The sequence below is a fragment of the Rana temporaria genome, chromosome 11 (genome assembly GCF_905171775.1).
Source record: "Rana temporaria chromosome 11, aRanTem1.1, whole genome shotgun sequence".
Taxonomy (NCBI): Eukaryota; Metazoa; Chordata; class Amphibia; order Anura; family Ranidae; genus Rana; species Rana temporaria.
The window spans coordinates 23,328,427-23,350,685 of record NC_053499.1 but is presented as its reverse complement, the minus strand read 5'-3'; the positions used below and the strand labels follow the sequence as shown (position 1 = coordinate 23,350,685).

The 22,259-nt window shown below is 40.4% G+C and overlaps 1 protein-coding gene across 5 annotated transcripts in view; it reads left to right on the top strand.

The window, feature by feature from the left end:
- The window catches only part of PHF21A (PHD finger protein 21A), a 154,563-nt gene that overhangs the window by 67,903 nt on the left and 64,401 nt on the right, over positions 1 to 22,259 (top strand). For all 5 annotated transcript variants that reach the window (XM_040328175.1, XM_040328174.1, XM_040328173.1 and 2 more), the window contains exon 4: positions 197 to 262. In XM_040328175.1, the coding sequence (XP_040184109.1) occupies positions 197 to 262 (66 nt within the window). The remainder of the gene's footprint in view (positions 1 to 196; positions 263 to 22,259) is intronic.

Genomic DNA, 22,259 nt, shown 5'->3' with positions numbered 1-22,259 from the left:
TTTTGTCTCTTGGAAGATTTAAGTGATTTGGATTTACATATATTTAAATAAAATCCATGACCGTCAGTTAGCAAAGCTTGCTAGACTATTTACCACCACGTTGTGTCATGTTGTCCCATCTCTCCTAGCAGACTCTTGTGACTATGACTTTGTGACATAAAACCACCTAAAATCGTGTTCCTTCTCCTTTTGGCAGAATGCAGACTTGAAAAAACAGCTTCATGAACTCCAAGCCAAAATCACATCTCTGAGCGAAAAGCAGGTAAGAATACGTCTGTTGTTATCTGTAATGATAAATTTACCTAAAACAGATTTGCACCTTATTATTGCAGTGTTAATCTGGGGTAATGCATTGTAGCCGTCTATCCCTTGCAGTTTTATTTACACTTCTATTTTTAAAAACCTTTTATTTCAGTCATGTAGAAATTGGCGTTATTATGAAAAGTGAAAGTTGTTCCTTCAATAAATTGGCGTTATTATGGAAAGTGCAAAGTGTTCCTCCAATAATGGCCCGATTTTCAGTGTGACTGAGCAGTCCTTTGTTTGACATAAACACAAAGAGGTTGTACGTGGCTCACTTCTCTGCTTTGTTCACTATTAAGGAACACATTTAACACCCCCCTCACCCCACCCCCACCCCTTCCCTGCATCTTTCTGCTCATTCGTATATGTCTTTCAAAATGCTTAATTAGTTTCCTCTATGAATAGTGTTGGGCTGTGATCCCTTTGCACTGTCTGCTGTTGTAAACAAGAAATGAATAGCCATGTTTCAGAGGACCAGGGACACTGTGCTTTATTTAACTTTGCTTTCAACACACCTTAGTCTGCATTGTCCTTAGATTGGAGCTAAAAAAAAATTATAAAAATAATCAGCATGTTATGTAGGTTACTTTGGTTTTTCTTTTTAACCTTTATTGAAGAGTCACAAAATTACTCCTCATCTATTTTCTTTTTTTTTTGCATTGACCAGTGGAAACATGCAGTGGAAAAGTTCAGTGTGTCTGTTTTTTCCTGCATTGTGGTGGGAATGGGGCCCTAGTGGTGGGCTGATGTTGCTCTTGTGCAGAAAGACTGGTAACTGTATATAGTGTGAAAAGCCCCAAAACTGCTGCCTACACGGTCGAATTTCGAACTAATTTTCTTTTCAAAATCATAGTTTTTTGGTGATCCGATGATGCCACCATTGATTTTCGAAATTCGGCCGACCAAACATTCATGTTACCAGGAATATTCTTTTCTCTCTGGGAATATTCTTTTCTTGCACATGCACATTTTTTTTCTATTACATTTCTCGTACGATTCTCCCATCATTGATCAGAAAATCGTTTTGTTTTTCAAAAAATTTCCAACATGTCGGATTCCTCAAATTTGTTTGCCCCATGAAAATCGGCTGTTGCTGCAGCCCACTAACGGTGCGAAATTTGTCTGGAAATTCTTTGATACGATTTACAAAAGAAAATTATTTCGAAATTCGAACTGAGTATGGCCGCCTTTACAGTGAGGGCAGCAAGATGCCTTTATTGGCTAGAAGACGCTTTTCTGTGTGTTGACAAGTAACGTGACGTTGTTTGTTAAAAATAGAAAACATTGGGCACGCGTAAGGATTTGAGTGACTTTAAGAAGGGACAAATTGTAATGGCTGGACAACTGGGTCAGAGCAACTCCAAAACTTCAGAAAGTGGTCCAAGGAAGGAGAACCAATGACTGACTTGGGTCATGGGCAGCCAGGGCTCATTAATGCATGTGGGGAGCAAAGGCTGGCCATGCATTCCGATTCAATAGAAGAGCTGCTGGAGCTCAAATCGGTGAAAACGTTAATGGCCTACAATGGACACTTGAGCATCAGAACTGGACCATGGAAGAGTGAGGCTTGGTCTGACGAAACACGTTTTCTTACATCGCGTGGATCAGCTGTGTACTTCACTTTTTTCTTACATTGCGTGGATCAGCTGTGTACTTCACTTTTTTCTTACATCGCGTGAATCAGCTGTGTACTTCACTTGCCTGGGGAAGAGATGGCACCTGGCTGCAGTATGAGAAGAAGGCAAGCTGACGAAGACAGTATGATGTGTTGGGCAATGTTCTGCTGGGGGTACCTTGTGTGTACTGCCATTCATGTGGATGTTACTTTACACATACCACCTACCTAGACATTGTTGCTGATCAAGTACACCCCTTCATGGAAATGGTATTCGCTGATGACAGTGGTCTCCTTAAGTAGGATAATGTATCTGCCACACTGCTAAAATGGTTTGAGCAACACAACAATGTGTTTGAGGTATGAACGCCGAAATTCGCCAGATCTCAATGCAATCGTCTATCTGTGGGCCATGCTGGAAAAACAAGTCTGATCCATGGATGCCCAACCTCACAACTTTATAGGACTTAAAGTGGAGTTCCACCCACATTTTAAACTTTTCGCCCTTGCGTGCGTGACTACTGCACAATTTATCATTGGGTAATTTATTTCCCCCAGCAATATATGTACCTTCGCCGGGCAATGCTCCTTTTCCGCTGTTCCTTGACACAGTGAGGTACATAATTTTCGATCCAGGCAACTGCGCATTGGCTCCTGGGATATGAGTTTCATTAATCCCAGGAGCCAATGGGCATTCCCTGCTTGCGGCATCTCCGTATTCGTGTGCCATGCTTTCTATGATCTATGCATGCATGAGCGCTGTATCCCAGAAGAAGCAAAGAGTGGGTTTCGGGTGCTTGCACTCTAGATGGCAGTGGGATCACAGAGAAGACCCAAGTATGTATTTTAACCCGAAAAAGACTACTAAATCCTACATGTATTACTTATCCTGATTTTATAAATGTGTAGGTGTGACCATCACATGGGTGTTTAAAAAATAAATAAAAAAAAGTGAGGGAAATTTCCTCTTAGATAGTGTCCCGATTTTAATCTATCCCCCCCATTCATTCTTGTTGAAGTGACTACTCTAAATTTTGTATTTTTCCTCGCTTTTAGTCTTGGCTACCAGGACACATAAAGTGAATCTCCTCCATGGGGACACAGACAGCAGTGAACACCTGACAGAAGTTCTGACCCTTCCCTTCTTTATCCAAAACCGGAAAAAAAAACTAGATTTTTGTTTTTACCTCCTCAGGCTCTGTTTACATCTGTATACATTTCCACATGTGTACCCGGAACACTGTGAAAACCAACAATCCTGGCTCTGACAGAATTTCTTCCTCCGCTCCTGTGCACGTGACCAAACTTTTTTTTTTTTTTTTTATATCATATTTATTTTTATGTAAGCTATACACTCTTTCCTCCATTGTTAGGTTTGCTGATAACGCTGAACTTTTTAAAATGGGTTTAATGTCGCTTTAAGAAGTAAAAAAAGCCACCCAAGTGCCTTGCACAAAGAAGCATTTAGAAATGTGTTTTATAGAATTTTATTTGTTTCAGCTTTGGAAAAAAAAATACTGGACTACTTCATTCTTCTTTCCTTCAGTGTAATGAAAGTAACCTGTGTCTTGTGAGCTGCTATGTGAACGCTTAAAGTGTTACTAAACCCACAACAGTAAAATCAGTCGGTTTTTTTTTTGGTGCAGCACAGGGCCAATCCGCACTGTCCAGACAGGGGGTCTGGAGTCTTGCAGTCTCAAGACATTCAGAAAACTCCTCCTACAAGCTTTAACCAGTGCTCGGCTGGACGCTGATAGACGTGACAAGACTGCTAAATACTGCTGATTAGAAAGGGTATTTAGCAGTTCATATTTACTAAAATAATTTCCATGTTCTGTGTACTGTAGGAGACCAGATATAGTGATAGCCGGGTCCTGGGTTTAGTAACACTTTAATACAGCTGCTGCGACCCTAACACACTCTCCTATACATGTGCCTAAAACAATATAGAATATAATGGTGTAGCACTCCTTCCTATGTGTTCTCAGATCTTTATTTTCAAGGGCAGTTTTTCTTTTTTGTATGAGCGCTACACCATTATATTCTGTATAATACCTTCATTGTGCTCCTGTGCTTGGCTGGAGCACAGGTTAGGAAGATGGAAGACTTCAAACAAACTTTTCCGTGGATTTTTGTCCAAATGGTGTTGGCCGTGAACTTGGTATGCCTACACACAGCAGGACTTTTTCAGCAAACTTTTCCAAAATTACATGGTTTTTCAGCTCTTTAACGCCACCGTTTGGTCATCTTCTGTATTGTACTGTCTGATCTTTTGCGTTGGTTCTGAGCATGCGTGTTTGTACTTTTGACTTAAGTCCGATGGATGTCTGTACACACGGCAGGACTTTTCACCATGGGACTTTTGTTGCCGGAAAGTTTGTCTGTTTGATTTTTTGAAAAACCTGCTCATTTTGAAGTTTGTTGTCAAAAAAAAAAAAATCGCAGATCGCCGCCATTACTAGTAAAAAAAAAAAAAAAATCATAAATCTATCCCCTATTTTTTAGGCGCTATAACTTTTGCGCAAACCAATCAATAAACGCTTTTTTTGTTTTTTTTTCCCAACCAAAAATATGTAGAAGAATACGGATCGGCCTAAACTGAGGAAAAAAATTGTTTTAAAAAAAAAAAAAAAAATTGGGATATTATTATAACAAAAAGTAAAAAATATTGTGTTTTTCATTTAAAAATGTTCTGCCTTTTTTTGTTTATAGCGCAAAAAAATTAAACCGCAGAGGTGATCAAATACCACCAAAAGAAATCTCTATTTGTGGGGAAAAAATTATAAAAATATAATTGGGGTACAGTGTTGTATGACCGCGCAATAGTCATTCAAAATGCGTCAGCGCTGAAAATTGGTCTAGGCAGGAAGGGGGTTTAAGTGCCCAGTAATGAAGTGGTTAAGGAAGGACTGCTACCTCTGATGCATATTAGCGCTCTATAATACAGTAGACTTTTGTTTACCTTTTCTGCTGCACTTGTTTGTTAGGGCTGCCGGTTCACACCAGAACGTGATGCGGGAAAGGTGCGTTCCGTGTGCGTTTCCTGCACTGCCTTTGTGATGTGCTGCGGTTGCTGCATTAATGGCAAACAAATGCAGTGTGTTTGTGGGCACCACACCGTGCCGCTGTACCATGCAATTTGTTGCAGCGTGTCTTTCAAAAGTAGTGCATTTGTAGCTCATTTAAATGAATGGGCTATAAAATCTTACTGCAGGGGAAACGCACAGGAATGTGCGATTTTAGTGTGAACTGGCCCTTGGGCTAATCTGTTTTTCTCACTCTATATTAGGATTTTATACGCTACATTATTTTAAATTAGACGGCCGCACAAGGAAGGGTCTTACACAGAGTGTTCAAATGTGGTTTCAAATAATTTTTTTCAGCTCTTGAAAGAAAAGTTGACACCTTCTTATTGTCGCAAGATTGGTTTAGTTGGCTCTACCACATTAAACAAAGTTCAATAACGTTGTGCAAAGCTTTAAATCATGAATGTTTAACTTGTCAGCAGAGGTGGTGGGATGGGGAGGGCTCGGGTAGTTTCTCCACGTAGTACCAGATGGAATGAAAAGATTTTAATACCTTACAAGTGCCGTATATCAAAGTTTTATTCCTGCCACTGTTTGTGTGTTTTACTGTCTGAGGATTTTATCTAACAGATTGCTACAAAGTGGGACTTTGAAATGAGAAATGTAATGAAGAAACGCTGAATCAAGGTTTTGGGGTTTCTGTTGTGTGTAAATTTGCTTCCCTTCCTGTACCAAACTTCATGTACGACTTCATCCATTCAGCTCTCGTGCTGTGATATCAAATGGAAACTCCGCATTTTATGTGGCGTTACTTTTTTTTTTTCATTTCCAGTTTTTAAAATTCATAAGTAGCCCAGCATTTATGAATGTAATAATAATAATAAATAAGGCAACGTTCACAGCAACACTTAAAGGGGTTGTAAAGGTTCAATTTTTATTTTCTAAATGGGTTACTTTAAGCTAGTGCATTGTTGGTTCACTTACCTTTTCCTTTGATTTCCCTTCTAAATGTTTTTTTCTTTGTCTGAATTTCTCACTTCCTGTTCCTCCTCAGTAAGGTGTTCAGTAAGTTATAAATGACTTCCAACAGCTCGGATGATGGTGGAAAGCTTACTGAGGAGAAACAGGAAGTGAGAAATTCAAACAAAGAAAAAAAACATTTAGAAGGGAAATCAAAGGAAAAGGTAAGTGAACCAACAATGCACTAGCTTAAAGGAACCAATTTAGAAAATAAAAGGCGAACCTTTACAACCCCTTTAACTTCTCCAGGGCAATATCCACTGAACATACTGCACTGTGTTGCAGCACTGGAGCTCTTCTGGGATGAGCGACATTGCATCGTTCAATCTACTTGCTGTGATCCAAAAGCATCATGGACACAACTCCTGGGGGTCATAATAATGGTGCCCTGCGCTCGTAGTACAATACTGAGAATAGTGCCGATGTTATATCAGCATGGCTCTTTAAATCGATGTGGGTTATTCAATACTCGGAGAAGAAATGACGAGGACTTCGGTGTATCAAGTGACCTACCAGGGGTGAAGGTGTGAGGCTGGAATAGCATTTTTAGTGAATCTGTCATGGGATGAAATGCAGATAAATACTGCAGCTCCTGAGCGCTTTCTGAAAATGCCATTTGCCTAGCTGTGCCTTTTTGACCTTGAACAACTATGCAGATAAAGTCGTCAGGCCTTATTTGCATACTTGCCCATTATAAATGACCTCTGTTTCAGCGAAGGCTGCTATTAGCGTATCGCATTCATTATTTTTACAACCTCAAAATTCAAATACATTGGACTTTACTGTTACAAGAGAGGACAGACTCTGTGTGTGTGTGTGTGATAGAGAGATACATATATATACACACACACACATACATTGTGTGTGTGTGTGTGTGTGTGTGTGTGTATGTATATATATATATGTGTATATATATATGTGTATGTGTGTGTATGTATATATATATATATTTTATATGTGTATATATATATATATTTTATATGTATATATATATATATTTTATATGTATATATATATTTTATATGTATATATGTGTGTGTGTGTGTGTGTGTGTGTGTGTGTGTGTATGTATGTATGTATGTGTGTATATATATATATATATATATATATATATATATATATATATATATATATATATATATATATATATATAAATTGTATTTTTGTGTCTGTATATAATTAATATATACATACACACACAAAATATATGTATGTGTGTGTGTGTGTGTGTGTGTGTATTATATTTATTATACGCACACACACAGTATCCCACAAAAGAGTACACCCCTCATCCCTCTTTTCATGTGACAACACTGAAGAAAGGACACTTTGCTACAATGTAAAGTGGTGAGTTGTACAGCTTGTATAACAGTGTAAATCTGTACTCGCTTTTGTTGCCAGCAGTTTAAATTATATATATATATATATATATATATATATATATATATATATATATATATATATATATATATATATATATATATATATATATATATATATATATATATATATATATATATATATATATATATATATATAAAATTTTGTGGCCATTAAAAAAAAAAAAAAATCAGTTGGCAGCACGTATATATGAGGAAAACAAGCTTTTCATATTGTCCATGTGTTGTGTTTTGTGTGTTTGTGTTTTTTTGTTTTTTAAATAGTATGCTTCACATGTTATTCAATAAAATATGGGACAATTTTGCTTTCAGTGTATCTGTAGTTTTTATAGGTAACAAAATGACATTTACCAAACGGACAGACTAGTAAGTGTTCACACCCCAAATGGCAAACTCTGTGTGTTATTTGTAGGGATAAAAAAAAACAGCTTTTAGAGTTTGTATAGTAATGAAAATAAAAGCACTTAAAACTGCATTTTAGACCTTGGGGGCTTCTAAGTGGTCTGCAGTAATGTTACCCAACTGTGAATTTATTATAATGGTTTAGGAAGGTAGAGTCTTATTTTATTCAAGAGCAGCACTGCAGGATGCCAGCTTACACTTAGAAATACATAGAAATGGACTTAAAATATTTATAACAGGAGTCACTCTGCGTTCATCTGTTTAGAGAATTTCTTTCTATGAAGAGAAGTTTAATAGAGTGCTCTTAGATCTCTCAACACCTGTAAGATGATTTAAGGCTTTAACAAATAGTTGTAGTTCTATGCCGAGTATGGAAATTTGAACATGAACATAATTCTATGTGCAGCTTTTTAGATGGCTAGTTATATTTTACCCAGCTGAACAATGTACTAGTTTAATGTTTTGCCTGATTTATATTATGATTAGGGCCCAGAGTTATACCTTTGAACCTAACATGGACCTGAACTCAAAAAGTAAAAGTTTTGTTATGTTATAGGGAACATCTTGAAATGTTGTGTTTATGCCTAAGCGTTATCATGAAATTTTTTATCTTGAATTCCTGCTGAAAATAGCAGTACCTCCTGTAGCCTCAGCTGTGTATCTGCAGTGGGAGATCATCAAAGACATTGCTGCTTTCCAGGTGTTGCATCACACCACTGGTTGCACACTTTGCTGTCACCTTTGCCAAAAGCCTTTTATAAGGTACTCAAACGCTTCCTCCTGCCCTTTTGCCAGGCAGAGATTTTTCTGTAAAGGTGAACTTACCCTCTAAGGACTGCATAGGACTATTTTGGGTCCAACCACTTTTAAGGCGTCCAAGTCGCTGGCTAGACAGCCTTCTTATGAAGGACTTGTCTTCCTTGCAGCTCATCCACAAATGTTCACAAGACCATTCAGCTACTTCAGGCCTTCGGCTGGGTGATCAATTTCAACAAATTTGCTCTCCAGCCTTCCCTTCATCTGGAATAGTTAAATCTGGTCCTGAGACATCCCAAGTAAATATCTCTCTCCGAGAAAAGAAGAGATCCAAGAGACATCCCACATTGGAATTCTCAATGAGAGTTCTAGGCCTAATGCTAACCTCCTTCGAAGCAGTACCATTAGTTCACGAGATTGGTGGGTATATCAGCACCAAACCTTGGTAGCCCAGTCCTGTTCATACTTTTTCAAAGTTTTGCCAGGTTCGTCTAATCTTATACTTTTGACCCTTGTTGTTAGGCCTGTTGGCACAGTTCTGTTTCCCTCGTTGTTGCCCACCCTGCATATTCATTGCATGGGGACATCTCTTGTTGTATGAGTGTCCTGTACTGTGCAATTAAAGTATAACTAAAGGCAAAACTTTTTTTTGTTTAGGATAGAGTGAAGATTGATTAGCACACCTTTTTTTGTAAATATCCCTAGAAAAACGCACACGGGTTATATCCAGAATTGGGGGAAAAAAGTTTTGACTCTACTAAAAAAATTAAAGATATTTTGACTTGCCTTTTAAATTCCATGTCATAGATTATAGTACAGCACACAAGCCACCTTCTCTTCCATTCCTAGGTTTACTCTGCATTGCATGCTTCAAAACTGAGGGCTCTGAGTGTGGGTAGGGTTATATAGGGGAGGCGAGTGTGGGTAGGGTTATATAGGGGAGGCGAGTGTGGGTAGGGTTATATAGGGCTGGCGATTGTGGGTAGGGTTAGAGGGGAGAGGTGAGCGGGGTAGGGATAGAGGGGAGGCCAGTGTGGGTAGGGTTAGAGGGGAGAGGTGAGCGGGGTAGGGATAGAGGGGAGGCCAGTGTGGGTAGGGTTAGAGGGGAGAGGTGAGCGGGGTAGGGATAGAGGGGAGGCCAGTGTGGGTAGGGTTATATAGGGGAGGCGAGTGTGGGTAGGGTTATATAGGGGAGGCGAGTGTGGGTAGGGTTATATAGGGCTGGCGATTGTGAGTAGGGTTAGAGGGGAGAGGTGAGCGGGGTAGGGATAGAGGGGAGGCCAGTGTGAGTAGGGTTAGAGGGGTGAGGTGAGCGGGGTAGGGATAGAGGGGTGGCCAGTGTGGGTAGGGTTAGAGGGGAGAGGTGAACTGGGTAGGGATAGAGGGGAGGCCAGTGTGGGTAGGGTTAGAGGGGAGAGGTGAGCAGGGTAGGGGTTAGAGGGGAGAGGTGAGCGGGGTAGGGTTAGAGGGGAGAGGGGAGCGGGGTAGGGTTAGAGGGGAGAGGTGTCCAGAGATGAATCCTTTAAAGCTTTGCCAGTGTCCAATCATCTGAAGGTACATGGCTATATAGCCCCTGTTGTAACCATATTGTGCCCATGTCCTGTACTGAACGCCAAGTTATAGAATTTATTATATATACATTTTTCAAGAGTAGGTCACAAACCAGTGTCAGTAGCCGGTAGTATAGATTTGTCATTGAGGCTGCATTCACATCTGAGCGTTTTAAAGTCGTGCATTTTTGCTTCGATTTCTACTGTTTTTTCCCTGCGATTTTGTACAGGTCAAAAGGTCACTCATGTAAAAAGCAGAAAAAACATTTGTAATCTGCCCCAAAAAAAGCTCATGTTCTTTTTTTGAGCTTAATGCATTTTTCAGGCATTTTTCTTCAGGTGACAAAATGCTCAGATGTGAACAGGTGCCATTAAAATTAATGGGGTTTTGCGTGTTGTGCGTTTTTCAGGTGTTTTACAAGCTGAAAACACTCAGGTGTGAATGCAGCCTGAGGGTTATTGTTTCTGCTGTTTAGGTACTTTGTTTACATAGCGACAGCAGCATTTAACTACCTCCTATTTGCCACCATCATTGTTGCAGAATAATTCCAACGTAGAATATCTTTATGCCTTGTCTGTGGGTTTCAGGGAAATTTGGAGTCCATACAGACGGTGCAGCCAGTATTCAAATTATGGTAAAGTTAATAAAGAAAAGTGCCTTGATTCTGCTGGTTCTGCCAGCATGTTTATGTTGAATGTTCCAGGCATATGTCGCAGAAGCGTTTCTAAATTAATGTGTTTCACTTAAACTGTAATCTCGCGCTGCAGCTCTATTTTGTCCATTAATCAGTGTACCAGCAAAAAGTTAATGCTTATGGCTTGCTTTGCATCTGTGTGAAGTGAAATACGTTTTGTGTAATTTTTCTGCAGTCTGCACCTTCCCGGGTGAGTGGCTTTAGACCGCTTCCCGTATTAGTAAGTATGTTAGCCCCCCCCCCCGCAGTTTTTGCTGCCCGTTCATTCATGTATGCGAACTGTCTGAGGTGCTGGATTTTTGACATTCGCATTAAGTGATGCTACTTTATTAAATAGATAAGATGCCATAAGTGTTGCAGGGAAATGAATGCTGAACTGCAGGCAAAGATGAAATGCATATATGAGTTCTCTTTTTGCTGCCAGAAGATTTGTATTTCTGTCCATGCTGGCATTCTAGATTAGAAAAAGCTCCCAGCTGCTATAAAAGCCGGGAGTTTGTTTACGTTCTCACAGTTATCCATTGAGCTTTCTAGTGAAAGTGACTCCGGTGGCAGTAAAGCCACCTGATCACTTCTGTATGATCAGTGATATTCCAAATGTCAGACCCAGATTTGGACAGCCTGCCTGGATACTTAAAGTGGAGGTTCCATCAAAAAAACAATTTTGCTTTAAACTGTAGCTTACGACTAAAAAAGAAAAAAAAAAAAAGAAAATTTTTTTTTTTACTCATCTGGAAATGCCTGATGCGATCCCACTAAATCTGCCTTTGAAACCACCTAGGATTCTGACATCTCCCTCTAATGCTCCTGGGAAATGTGTCGTCATTTCCCAGGATGCAGTGCGCTGTCCAATTATCACTCCCCATCCAAGACTTCCAGGAAGTAAGAGCCTGTAGGCTTCACAATGCCCACAAGCAAAATGACAACGGTGTAGATATAGTTTTATAAACTATCTTTTTTTAATATCTATGCGGATCGGCGGCGGATTGTAAAATAGTAAGTGACCAGATTTATATTATAAAAACGCAGGATGAAAGGACATACATTTAAAAAATGCTAATTGTGGTTGGAACTCCGCTTTAACTTTTCCCCCAGCCTGTGACTATGCAATGAAGGAGAAGCCACAGACTGATGAGCTCTTCTCTCTGTTACTCTGCTCTCTTCTGTCAGCAAATTCCTCCTTGATGCACCTCACTAGCCCCTCATTCTCCCAGACTGAACTCTTCTGTACAGGGGATATATATTATTATTTTTAAGAACCCATGTCGGCATTTGAGTGAGTATTTTTTAATCTGCTCAGCTATTAAATTAAAAATGATCACATACTGCATTGAAATATATTTATGTGAACTGTCAAGTGTCAAGATTTATTTTGAAAAATGCTCCAATATCTCATTGGAATATGGTTTGTTACAATTGTAAAACAGTAGCAGGTAAGAATCCAAAATAGTTTGAATGTCCACATATCCTTTTCAACATGTAGCAGACCCCCTTGTTTCCCTCTTTAATTTTACTCTTAGGATATGGATGGACTATATAATGGCAGAGAGAGAGCGAAAAAACATACTGCAGTATTCATGTTGACAGGAAAATGGTTACTATGATCCATTGTGACAGTGTGTATGTGATGATTTGTGTGTCTCTAGAGAAAGATGTTCAGCCCCAGTCTGCTGATATTGCTGGTTAGAGGGTACTTATCCTGACATTAGAATTTAGAGCAACACAGTACATTACTGTGCACTCCATGCTTTTATGTGGCATGTTTACAGCTTCACATCTTTTCTAACTTGTGGTTGTTTTATTTCTTCATTTTCCTATGCTGAAGAAAATTTTGAATGCCTGAATCTTCCTTTCAGTTTTTTACACACGGAACTTTTAACATTCACAAATATCAAATGTTAAAGGGCTTCTTTTAAGTGCCATTTGCTTCTAAATCTGTCATACAGCCAAATTTAGAACAAAACAAAAAATTACACATGAACTAATTGGGTTCTTGTACCTCCCAAGTAGGGCACACATAAGAGAGTAAAAAGAATGTTGAACACACCTCCTCGTGTAGGAGTTGTGTTGGTGTGAGACAGGAAAAAGCATCCTTCTCTCCATCATGTAATTGCAGCACCCTTTATTTGCCTCCAGGCAAGCTTTTTTGCTACAGTGGCAGAAGTCATTTTAAAGGCCATCTCCAGGGAATACATGAAAGTGGTTGTAAAGGCAGAAGGTTTTTTATCTTCGTGCATCTATGCATGAAGATAAAAAGCCTTCTATGTGCAGCAGCCCCCTAATATTTACCGGAGATCGATCTAGATCCAGCGATATTGCTCGAGAAGCTTGGCTGTCTGGGACTCCCCTCCTCATTGGCTGAGAGCCCGCTGCTGTCACTCAAACTCAGTGAGCCCACGAGGAGAGAAAGTGGGCAGGGCCGGGCCACGGCTCCGTGTTTGAATGGACACAGAGCTGCTGCTCGGCTCTGGTGCCCCCATAGCAAGCTAACGGGAGGGAAGGGTCAGGAGCACTGAAGAGTGACCCCAGAAGAGTAGGATCTGGGCTGCTCTGTGCCAAACTACAGCACAGAGCAGGTAAGTATGATCTGTTTATTTATAATGGAGGAAGAAAAAAGACTTTAGTATCTCTCAAAAAAAAAAAAAAACATAAAAAAATGTTAAAACAACCTTAACCGAACAATAGGTTATATTTGTTTTATGTGTATAAAATTTGAGTGCGTTTTTACATTTTTTTTTTTTTTTTCTGAATATATGTTGGATAAAAAGTTGTGCTAATATCCTGTGACTGAAATTATTGTTACCATCATCATTTTATTCTCCAGGGTCTCTGCTTTCAGAAATCTTCAGCCCTAAGGCTGGGTTCACACTAGTGCAAATTTGCAATAGCAGCAGATTGTGATCAGCTCTCTATGGAGCCGGTTCACATTATCTCTGCAGCGGCTTCGGGGCGATTTTGCACAGGAACGCTGTGCGTCTTTTGGTCTGTCTCAGGTCCCAATTCAGCCAAAAATTCGGGCTGGAATCGGACCTGAAACAGGGATTCACCGGACTCCTGTGAGCTGCTGCTGTGTGCTCATATGTGATACCAGCCTCAAATGCCAAAGTAAATAACCTTATCTCATTGCAATGGGATTTGAAAGTCGGTGAGATATTTTGGGCAGCAAGTAAACATGTTGCCTATGAAGTTATTGAAGTGCTGAAAACAGAAAAATGGGCATCTCAGTTGGTTGTGTATGGGGCTGTGTAGCCACAGACCGGCCAGGGTGTCTATGCTTACCCGTGTCCACAGCCAAAAGTGCCTACAATGGGCACGTGAGCATCGGATGAATCACATTTTCATTTATACATTGCGTGGATGGCCAGATGTTTGTCTAACTTTTGAACTGGACAATTTGCCGTGCCGCACTGAAAATATGGTTTAAGAATGGTTTGAGGAATTTGAGTTTGAAGTGTTGACTCTTGCCTCTAAATTCTCCAGATCCAAGTGCAATCCCCACAATTTACACAACCTAAGGCCGGGATTACACCTGCTGAGGGGTTCACCGACTCAGGTCTGAATTTCTGCCTGAATTCGCACCTAATTCTAAGCCAAAGACACACAGGAACCTTTCCAAATGTGGACCGCGGCCGCCCCAGAGGTGTGGGAACCGGCTCCATTGAGAGCTGGTTACACTCTCTCCTATCATGCGAGTTGGAAACCAGCATCCAATTTGCATCAGTGTGAACCCAGCCTAAAGGATCTGCTGCTAATGGCTTGGTGGCAGATATAAAAAGCATACATTCAGAGGTCTAAAAAGAGGATCACCGCTCCAGGTGGGTTGCTATGTGGAGTAGACTGATTCAGGATACCGTGGGTGCTGGCAATGCACTGACCATGCATGAGATACGAAGAGAGGAAATGGATAGCCGCACTCCAATAACCAAAAAGGTTGTCTTTTTATTCAAACGAACAGCAAATGCATCACTTCACAAGGTCACAGCAAAGGAACAGGGGAACAGCCGACGCGTTTCGCACTGAGATAGTGCTTAATCTCATACATTCAGAGGTCTGGTGGCATCAATGCCTTGACATGTAAGGTCGGTTGTGGCAGCCAAAGAGCGGCCTACTCTTTATTAGATAGGTGGTCAAAAAGTAATTTCTGATTTGAGTATGTATGTGTAAAAAAAAAAAAAAAAAAAATAAGTGTGGGTGTGTATATGTCAAAGCATTGTCCTTTCCTTTCCGGTTTTCATAATGCAGTCTCACCATCCTAGCCACCAGTACTTTTTAAGTCTCTGTGTACATCAGTGTGGAATTGCTGATGGTAAACCATAACCGTCGGCTTGTATTCAGGTTCAGGGAATAGTACCTGCTCTTTAGAGAATGATCTATGCTGGTTGGACCTTTTGTGGCTTGGGGGGGGGGGGGAAGCTTTCCTTTACAGTTTATCATGGAAGAGTTAGAATAAAGCAGAGAGAAATCGGCACCTCAAGCTGTAAATGAAGCTGCCAGTGCAGTCTTGTTAATTTTACATAAAATAATTTTGAAAGTCATCTTCTTATGGATGTGGCGCGTTTTTTAAAGGTTTCTCTGTGTAAAATGTGTAAGATGAAGGAAGGCTCTCGCTCTCGCACTAATTCTCGTGTCTTTCTGCTGTTAGGTTCCTCTGTTGGAGGAATCGGCAGTCTCCCAGTTTTACAAGAATCAACTCCTACTGCTGAATAAGGACGTAAAAATTCTAACACCACGTCCGAATTCTAAAGAATATAGAGAGGGAAAGACAGCAGATATACAAGGAAGACCCGGTTCACACTGGGGCGACTCGTCAGGCGACGCAGCTGCCTGACAAGTCGCGTCCCATTCTAGTGAATGGAACCGTTCTAATAGGAGCGGCGCAAGTCGCTCAGACTTAGAAAAAGGTTCCTGTACGACTTTGGGGGCGACTCGGGGCGATTTGCATTGACTTCTATACAGAAGTCATTTTGCTAGTCGCCTTGGAAGTCGTCTTCAGGTCGCCTGGCCGAGTCGCCCCCGAAGTCGTGCCGCCCCTGTGTGAACCGGCTCTAAAACTTATATTTTTACTTCTGTGACGATTGTGATATTTGTTGTTGTTTCAGTCACTTTCTGGTTAAGCTTAATGCTTTTGCCATAGTTCTTAAAGGTCTAAGCCAGGATGCAGAATCCCCCCCCCCCCCCCCCCCCAATCCATGTTAGTTGCTTTCAGATATTTTGAGCCAACACTCTTATGCTGGTCTGTGATGAGTTTACGACATTTTGAAGACAGAGAATGCATGCCTCAACGTGAGGAGCATCACAATCGGGCTCTTTAAACCTGGTGTGACAGTGCTTTAAATACCAGCACATTGAGAGAGAGGAAGCAGGAGAACAGAGACAGGTGCCTGATTACTTGTAGCAGGGACAATTAAATCTCCACTATCATTACAAAGATGTTTTGCCCAAGTAGTGCTGTGCAATCAAACAAATGTCACGGATAAAAGCAACATCTGATAAAATGGCTTATCATTTTCGAAGTCTAAAAATGTCATCCTCCTGTTGCTTTGCCTCTTAAAAGACCATCTCATAATGTAAATATTTTATCAAATAGTTTTTTTAGTATGTATAAGATGCTAGTTCGGGCATAGGAGTGATTTTTCATTTAAAGGGTTTGTAAAGGAATTTTTTTTTTTTTATCTTAATAGCTTCCTTTACCTTAATGCAGTGCTGTTTTCATGTCCTCATTGTTCGTTTTTGCTCTCAAGTTGCTGTAATTCTTCTCTGATCTCCACACTTCCTGGTTGTCTGTTTCCTGATGACCACAGTGCTGGGAGCTTTCTCTCTGTGGTCACTAATCAAGGAGGTGTGATTACTGTGTGTCTAAAACCCCTCAACACCAATCGGTTTCGTTTTTCCAAACCATCACTGCCCTGTATTGGCTCTGTGGCTCTGTACATCACAGAAGCAGGAAACGGCATGCAAAAACGAAACTAGAAACTGCAGGTACATTATATGATTGATTTTTGTCTATTTTTAATTGTTTTTTAAAAGGAATCCGTTAACTATTATGTGTCTATACCCTGTAAACAGTCATTTCAGCCAAAAAAATGTTTTCCCTTTACAACTCCTTTTAAGGCTGACGTTTACCCGTTTCACTTCAGTTTCCGGTTGTTTATGCATTATTCGTGTCTTGTTCTTTCTGGCGTTTCATGAGAAGCACAGATGGTCAATTAATAACCTTTTGAAGCTTTAAAGTGCTCATTCACTTACATTTTTTTTTTTCATTTCCTAACATGACTTTTGTTGTTTTTAATTGGGAATCGACCAATGTCGTTTTTTTTTCAGGGCCGTTACCGATTTTTCAACTGCCTTTCAGGCCGATAGGCAATATCGGGTGTCGCTATTCTGTAGACTTGAAACTTTTATTTTTACACTGTCCTTTTAACCGCTTGGGATCCGCGATATGGACGAAAGACGTCGACAGCGCGGCTCTCAAGTGCCGAGTGGACGTCTTTAGACGTCCTATTGTTGTCATTCCCTGGGCGCGCAGCGGGGAAACAACGTGCCCGGCGCATCGCTCGGGAGCCGATGCGAGTGCCTGGCGGCAGTGATGTCCGCCAGACACCTGCGATCTTTGGTGACAGCAGGGACGTGGAGCTCTGTGTGTGTAAACACAGAGCTCCACGTGCTGTCAGGGAGAGAGGAGACCGATCTGTGTCCCTTTACATAGGGACACAGCATCGGTCACCTCCCCCAGTCAGTCCCCTCCCCCCACACAGTAAGAACACAATGAGGGAATACATTTAACCCCTTCCTCACCCCTAGTGTTAACCCCTTCACTGCCAGTCACATTTATACAGTAATTAGTGCATTTTTATAGCACTGATCGCTGTATAAATGTGAATGGTCCCAAAATTGTGTCAAAAGTGTCCGATACGTCCGCCGCAATATCGCAGGCCTGACAAAAAAATCGCAAATCGCAGCCATTACTAGTAAAAAAAAAAAATCCTAAATCTCTCCCCTATTTTGTAGGCGCTATAACTTTTGCGCAAACCAATCAATATACGCTTATTGCGATTTTTTTTTTTTTTTAACAAAAATATGTAGAAGAATACGTATCGGCCTAAACCGAGGGAAATTTTAATTTAAAAAAAAAAAAAATGGGATATTATAACAAGTAAAATTTTTTGAGTTTTTTCAAAAATTTCTGTTTTTTTATGTTTATAGCGCAAAAAATAAAAATCGCAGAGGTGATCAAATACCACCAAAAGAAAGCTCTATTTGTGGGAAAAAAATGATAAAAATATAATTTGGGTACAGTGTTGTATGACCGCGCAATTGTCATTCAAAATGCGTCAGCGCTGAAAGCTGAAAATTGGTCTGGGCACGAAGGGGGTTTAAATGCCCAGTAATGAAGTGGTTAAATTAAATAATAAAAAAAAATCTTGCTGTCACAAGGAATGTAAACCTCTCTTGTGACAGTAATGGGCAGTGACAGGTACTCTTTATGAAGGAATCTGGGGTCTATAAGACCCCAAGCCCCTTATTCGCACTTGAAAGTATTCAAATCGTCAAGATTGGCGTTTTTGATTCCTTTCCATTTTGGCGCTTTTAAGATGGCAGTAATCTAGAAGTGATGTCATGACATGACATCGCTTCCGGGTTACTAGATCAGAGCATCGGCTTTACAAAGTAATCTGTCATATTTACATCTGGTCTTTTTAAATGGTTGTATCCTCTTTTTTTTTTTATTTTTTTTTTGCCTCTACAGTACATGTGAGAGCATTTATGCTATAAGGAAGCGCTCTTTTCCCATCATACTCCTGAAAGAAGCACCTAAACCATGGCAGCTACACAGAACACAAAATATAGATAGAATTATAAAAGTGATGTTATATTCCCACTCCATGCTAATGGTAACGCCTTCTGGTGCAGTGAAGCAAAACAAAATATTGGCTGTATTTAAAAATGCCCTCAAAACGGTCAACAGAAAAAGAAACAGTTTTCTTTAAAAAAAAAGAAAAAAGGGTGTGGCTGCGAATTGCATGCGATGTCTGTGATCGCAGTAGTGTGAACCTGGGTAGAAGGCACAGGTAGAAGGAAAGAAAATTGCTTGATTTCTGACTGTGTTGATGGGAGGGGGGGTTCCTTCTGCAGTGCTTACCGGCAGAACACAATGATCAGTGCTGCTCGGCTATAGCCGCCAGCAGTGGTTGGCTTAAAGTGATCGTAAAGTCTTTTTTTTTTATTATTAAAATAACACATGTTATACTTGCCTGCCCTGTGTAGTGGTTTTGCACAGAGAAGCCCGGATCCTCCTCTTCTCGGGTACCTGGCTGGAGCTCCTGGCCCCTCCCCCTTTGTTGAGTGCCCCCACAGCAAGCAGCTTGGATATAGAGAGGGCTCAGGTAAGTATTAGGGGGGCTTTTGCACACAGAAGGCTTTTTTTTTTTTTCTAATGCATTAAGATAAAAAAAAAAAAAGTACTTCTGACTTTACAACCCCTTTAAAGTTGAACCCCCCCCATTATAAGCTCAGTTTGAATTGCTCGTGGTTGTGAAAGGCTTTCTGTAATATTAGGCTCTCTTTTTCTGACAGAGAATTCTCTGGTACACATTTGTTGCAAAGTAAGGAATGTCTTTACCCTGTCGTATTTTTAGCATTAGAGTGAAGAATTGCAGCTCAGAAAAAATATCTCTAAATCTTTTCTTTTTTAAGAAAACAAGTTTACTTCTACTTTTGAGGCACATTGAAAATAAAAAACATGTTGTAAGAGTTGTATGCTGCAGAGAACATTTTTTAGATGCAGTGAAAAGTACATGAAGATAAGGAAGCAAAGGCTTTTAGAAAGTGTAAGGTGCGGTGAAGAAAGTGAGGTGTCAATATAGCTTTTTATTTTTTTGTCCAGTGTACCTAGAGATGTGGACTGTTTTTATTAAAAGAATAAGTTCATTTAATGTCTGTATGTGTGTGTGTGTGTGTGTGTGTGTGTGTGTGTATATGTATATATGTGCATACATTTTCTGTTTCTTTATGATTTTCTATATACAAATAGTTAACTCAATTGGAGGCCTAGCCATGCCTACAGATTGAACCCGGTAGGGGTAGGCTGGTACAGGCTACCAAGCACTGTATTGTTATAAGAACAATCTTATGAACCAAGGTAACTCGGTTGGTTACTAAGGACAATTTTAATCTGTACTGTTAAGTACCGTATTTATCGGGGTATTGCGCGCTCCGGCGTATAGCGCGCACCCCTAAAGTGGACCCGCATTCCTGTGGAAAAAGGATTTTTGTACTTGGTTTTGGTGTCTTGCGCAGGTCGTCGGGTCCGGCGTCCTTCTGCGCCGTCCTCCCCGCTCGATCCCCACTTTCCCGCGCCGAGTTTGAATACAGCGCCGGCATATACCGAGCACAGTACACTCGTGTATAGTCGGGCAGGCTCGGCTACTCTCGTGCTCACGTCCTGTACGTCCAGGACGTGAGCGCGAGAGGAGCCGAGCCTGCCCGACTATACAGGAGTGTACTGCGCTCGGTATATGCCGGCGCAGTATTCAAACTCGGCGCGGGTATCGCCGTATATCGCGTACCCACGATTTTGCCCTGATTTTCAGGGCAAAAAAGTGCGCGGTATACGCCGATAAATACGGTAAATACTTTCAATAAAAATCTATTGTTTAGCCCAGGTTCACACTGGGTACGATTTGGTACGATTTGAGATGCGATTTCACATGTCAAATCGCATCTCAAATCGGCGACATTTGCCGGCAATGGCGCCGTCCTAATCGGTGCGACGACGCATCTGCGGCGCTGCACCGATTTCAAATAGTAGTTCCTGTACTCCTTTTTGCGATTTCGGGCTGCGATTTACATTGAACCCTGCACAGATGTCTCTTAAATCGCGGCAAAACCGCAGCCGCAAAATCGCGATTTTACCGCGATTTTGAATTCGCAGCAGTGTGAACCTAGCCTTAAAAAGAATCATTTTCTTACAGGCGTGTATTATTATTATTGCAGCAGTTCAATGCTTAAACCCTGGCATCACTTGTTTAAGAAAAACAAAGTTGCTTGTTCAATAATACATCTGATGGCCTGCGCCTCATATGGCCTTTAGGGACCTGGGCCGCTTAGTGGGTATGCACTAGTTGCGTAGTTGCAGAAAAAGAAATGGGTCATGGCATAGTTAACTTGTTAATGAGACTTGCCAAATCTGTATCATTCTGAGCTGTATGCTTATTGATTCTAAAATAAACAAATCTGTGGATTCTTATAAATTACCTAAAGGTCCTAGCCTGTCTGTATGACTACCCTTGTTTTTCTTGGTAGAAATATATATTTATTTTCTTTTGTGCACCCTACTTACCTTTTATAGCAGTTAGGAGGGATTACAAGGTTCATTACAATTCACTTTTTTATCACGTTGCTGCGTTTACTCAGTGGGTAAGATTGCCTTGTAAGCCTTTTCACTCATGACCTGGTATGAATTATGCATTTGCCCTGGTTTAGCTGGGATGGATTCTCCATCATCCTTTCTCACATATACCTGTGATGATATGCATTCAGCTGGATAGCTGGTTATGATTTGTTTTTGTTTTTTTTATTCAAAGTTGCGTCCTCCAGATATCAGAATATGCTTCCTCCAGCAAGTAGAAGAGCTGAGGTGTTACTTTTTTTTTTTTTTTGTCTCTTTGGAATCAAGAGACCAGTCTGGTCAGAGAACACAAGATTAGCACTTTTCCTGTTTGGTGGACAATTTGTATCATTTTTGCACAGCTCCCTGGTGAGCTGTTTTCATAATAGGAACTACATTCTATGAAAGCACTAAAATCATTATAGGGCACACCGTAATGTAGGTAAAGATACAGTATGTCTACTGCTCAGTTGTTCGCTTGTGTAGAAGTTGGATCATTTTTACTTGTCATCTTATAGTTTTGTTTTAATGGTGAAATTGATTTAAATTTTTTATTTTTTTTTGCAACTTTAAAAGTCTCAAAACCATTTTACATGTTTAAAATTTGTATTCAATTTAATACAGGTTCTATCCACTTGCCGACAACAGTTTAAAGTGGATGTAAACCCAATTCATGAAATTTAAGCTGGGCACATATATATCTGCAGTATTTTGATAACTATCTTCAATGAGCAAAGTCCTGTAGCTCTCTCCTGAACCGTTCCTCTGTTATCAGCCTGATAACTCCTGACAAATTCTCTGACACTTTAGACAAAAGCAGCCTGAATCTTCTGTACGGTGAGGTTGCTAAAATAAATTAACAGGGAGCTGGTCCTGTTACAAAACACCTCTGAGAGTCTCTGCCTATGATGAGAGGGGGTGTGTGTGCCCTTCCTCCAATCAGCAATTTTAGCTATCTTGTCTGTATGCCCAGACATCACACTGTAAACAGGAAGAGAAAATCTAACACGATCTGAACTTTCTAAACAGTATGTAAATGTGAAGACAGCCGATATACATGTAAAATGTATGTAGGGAGATTTGGTTCATTCCTGTGTATCCTCTG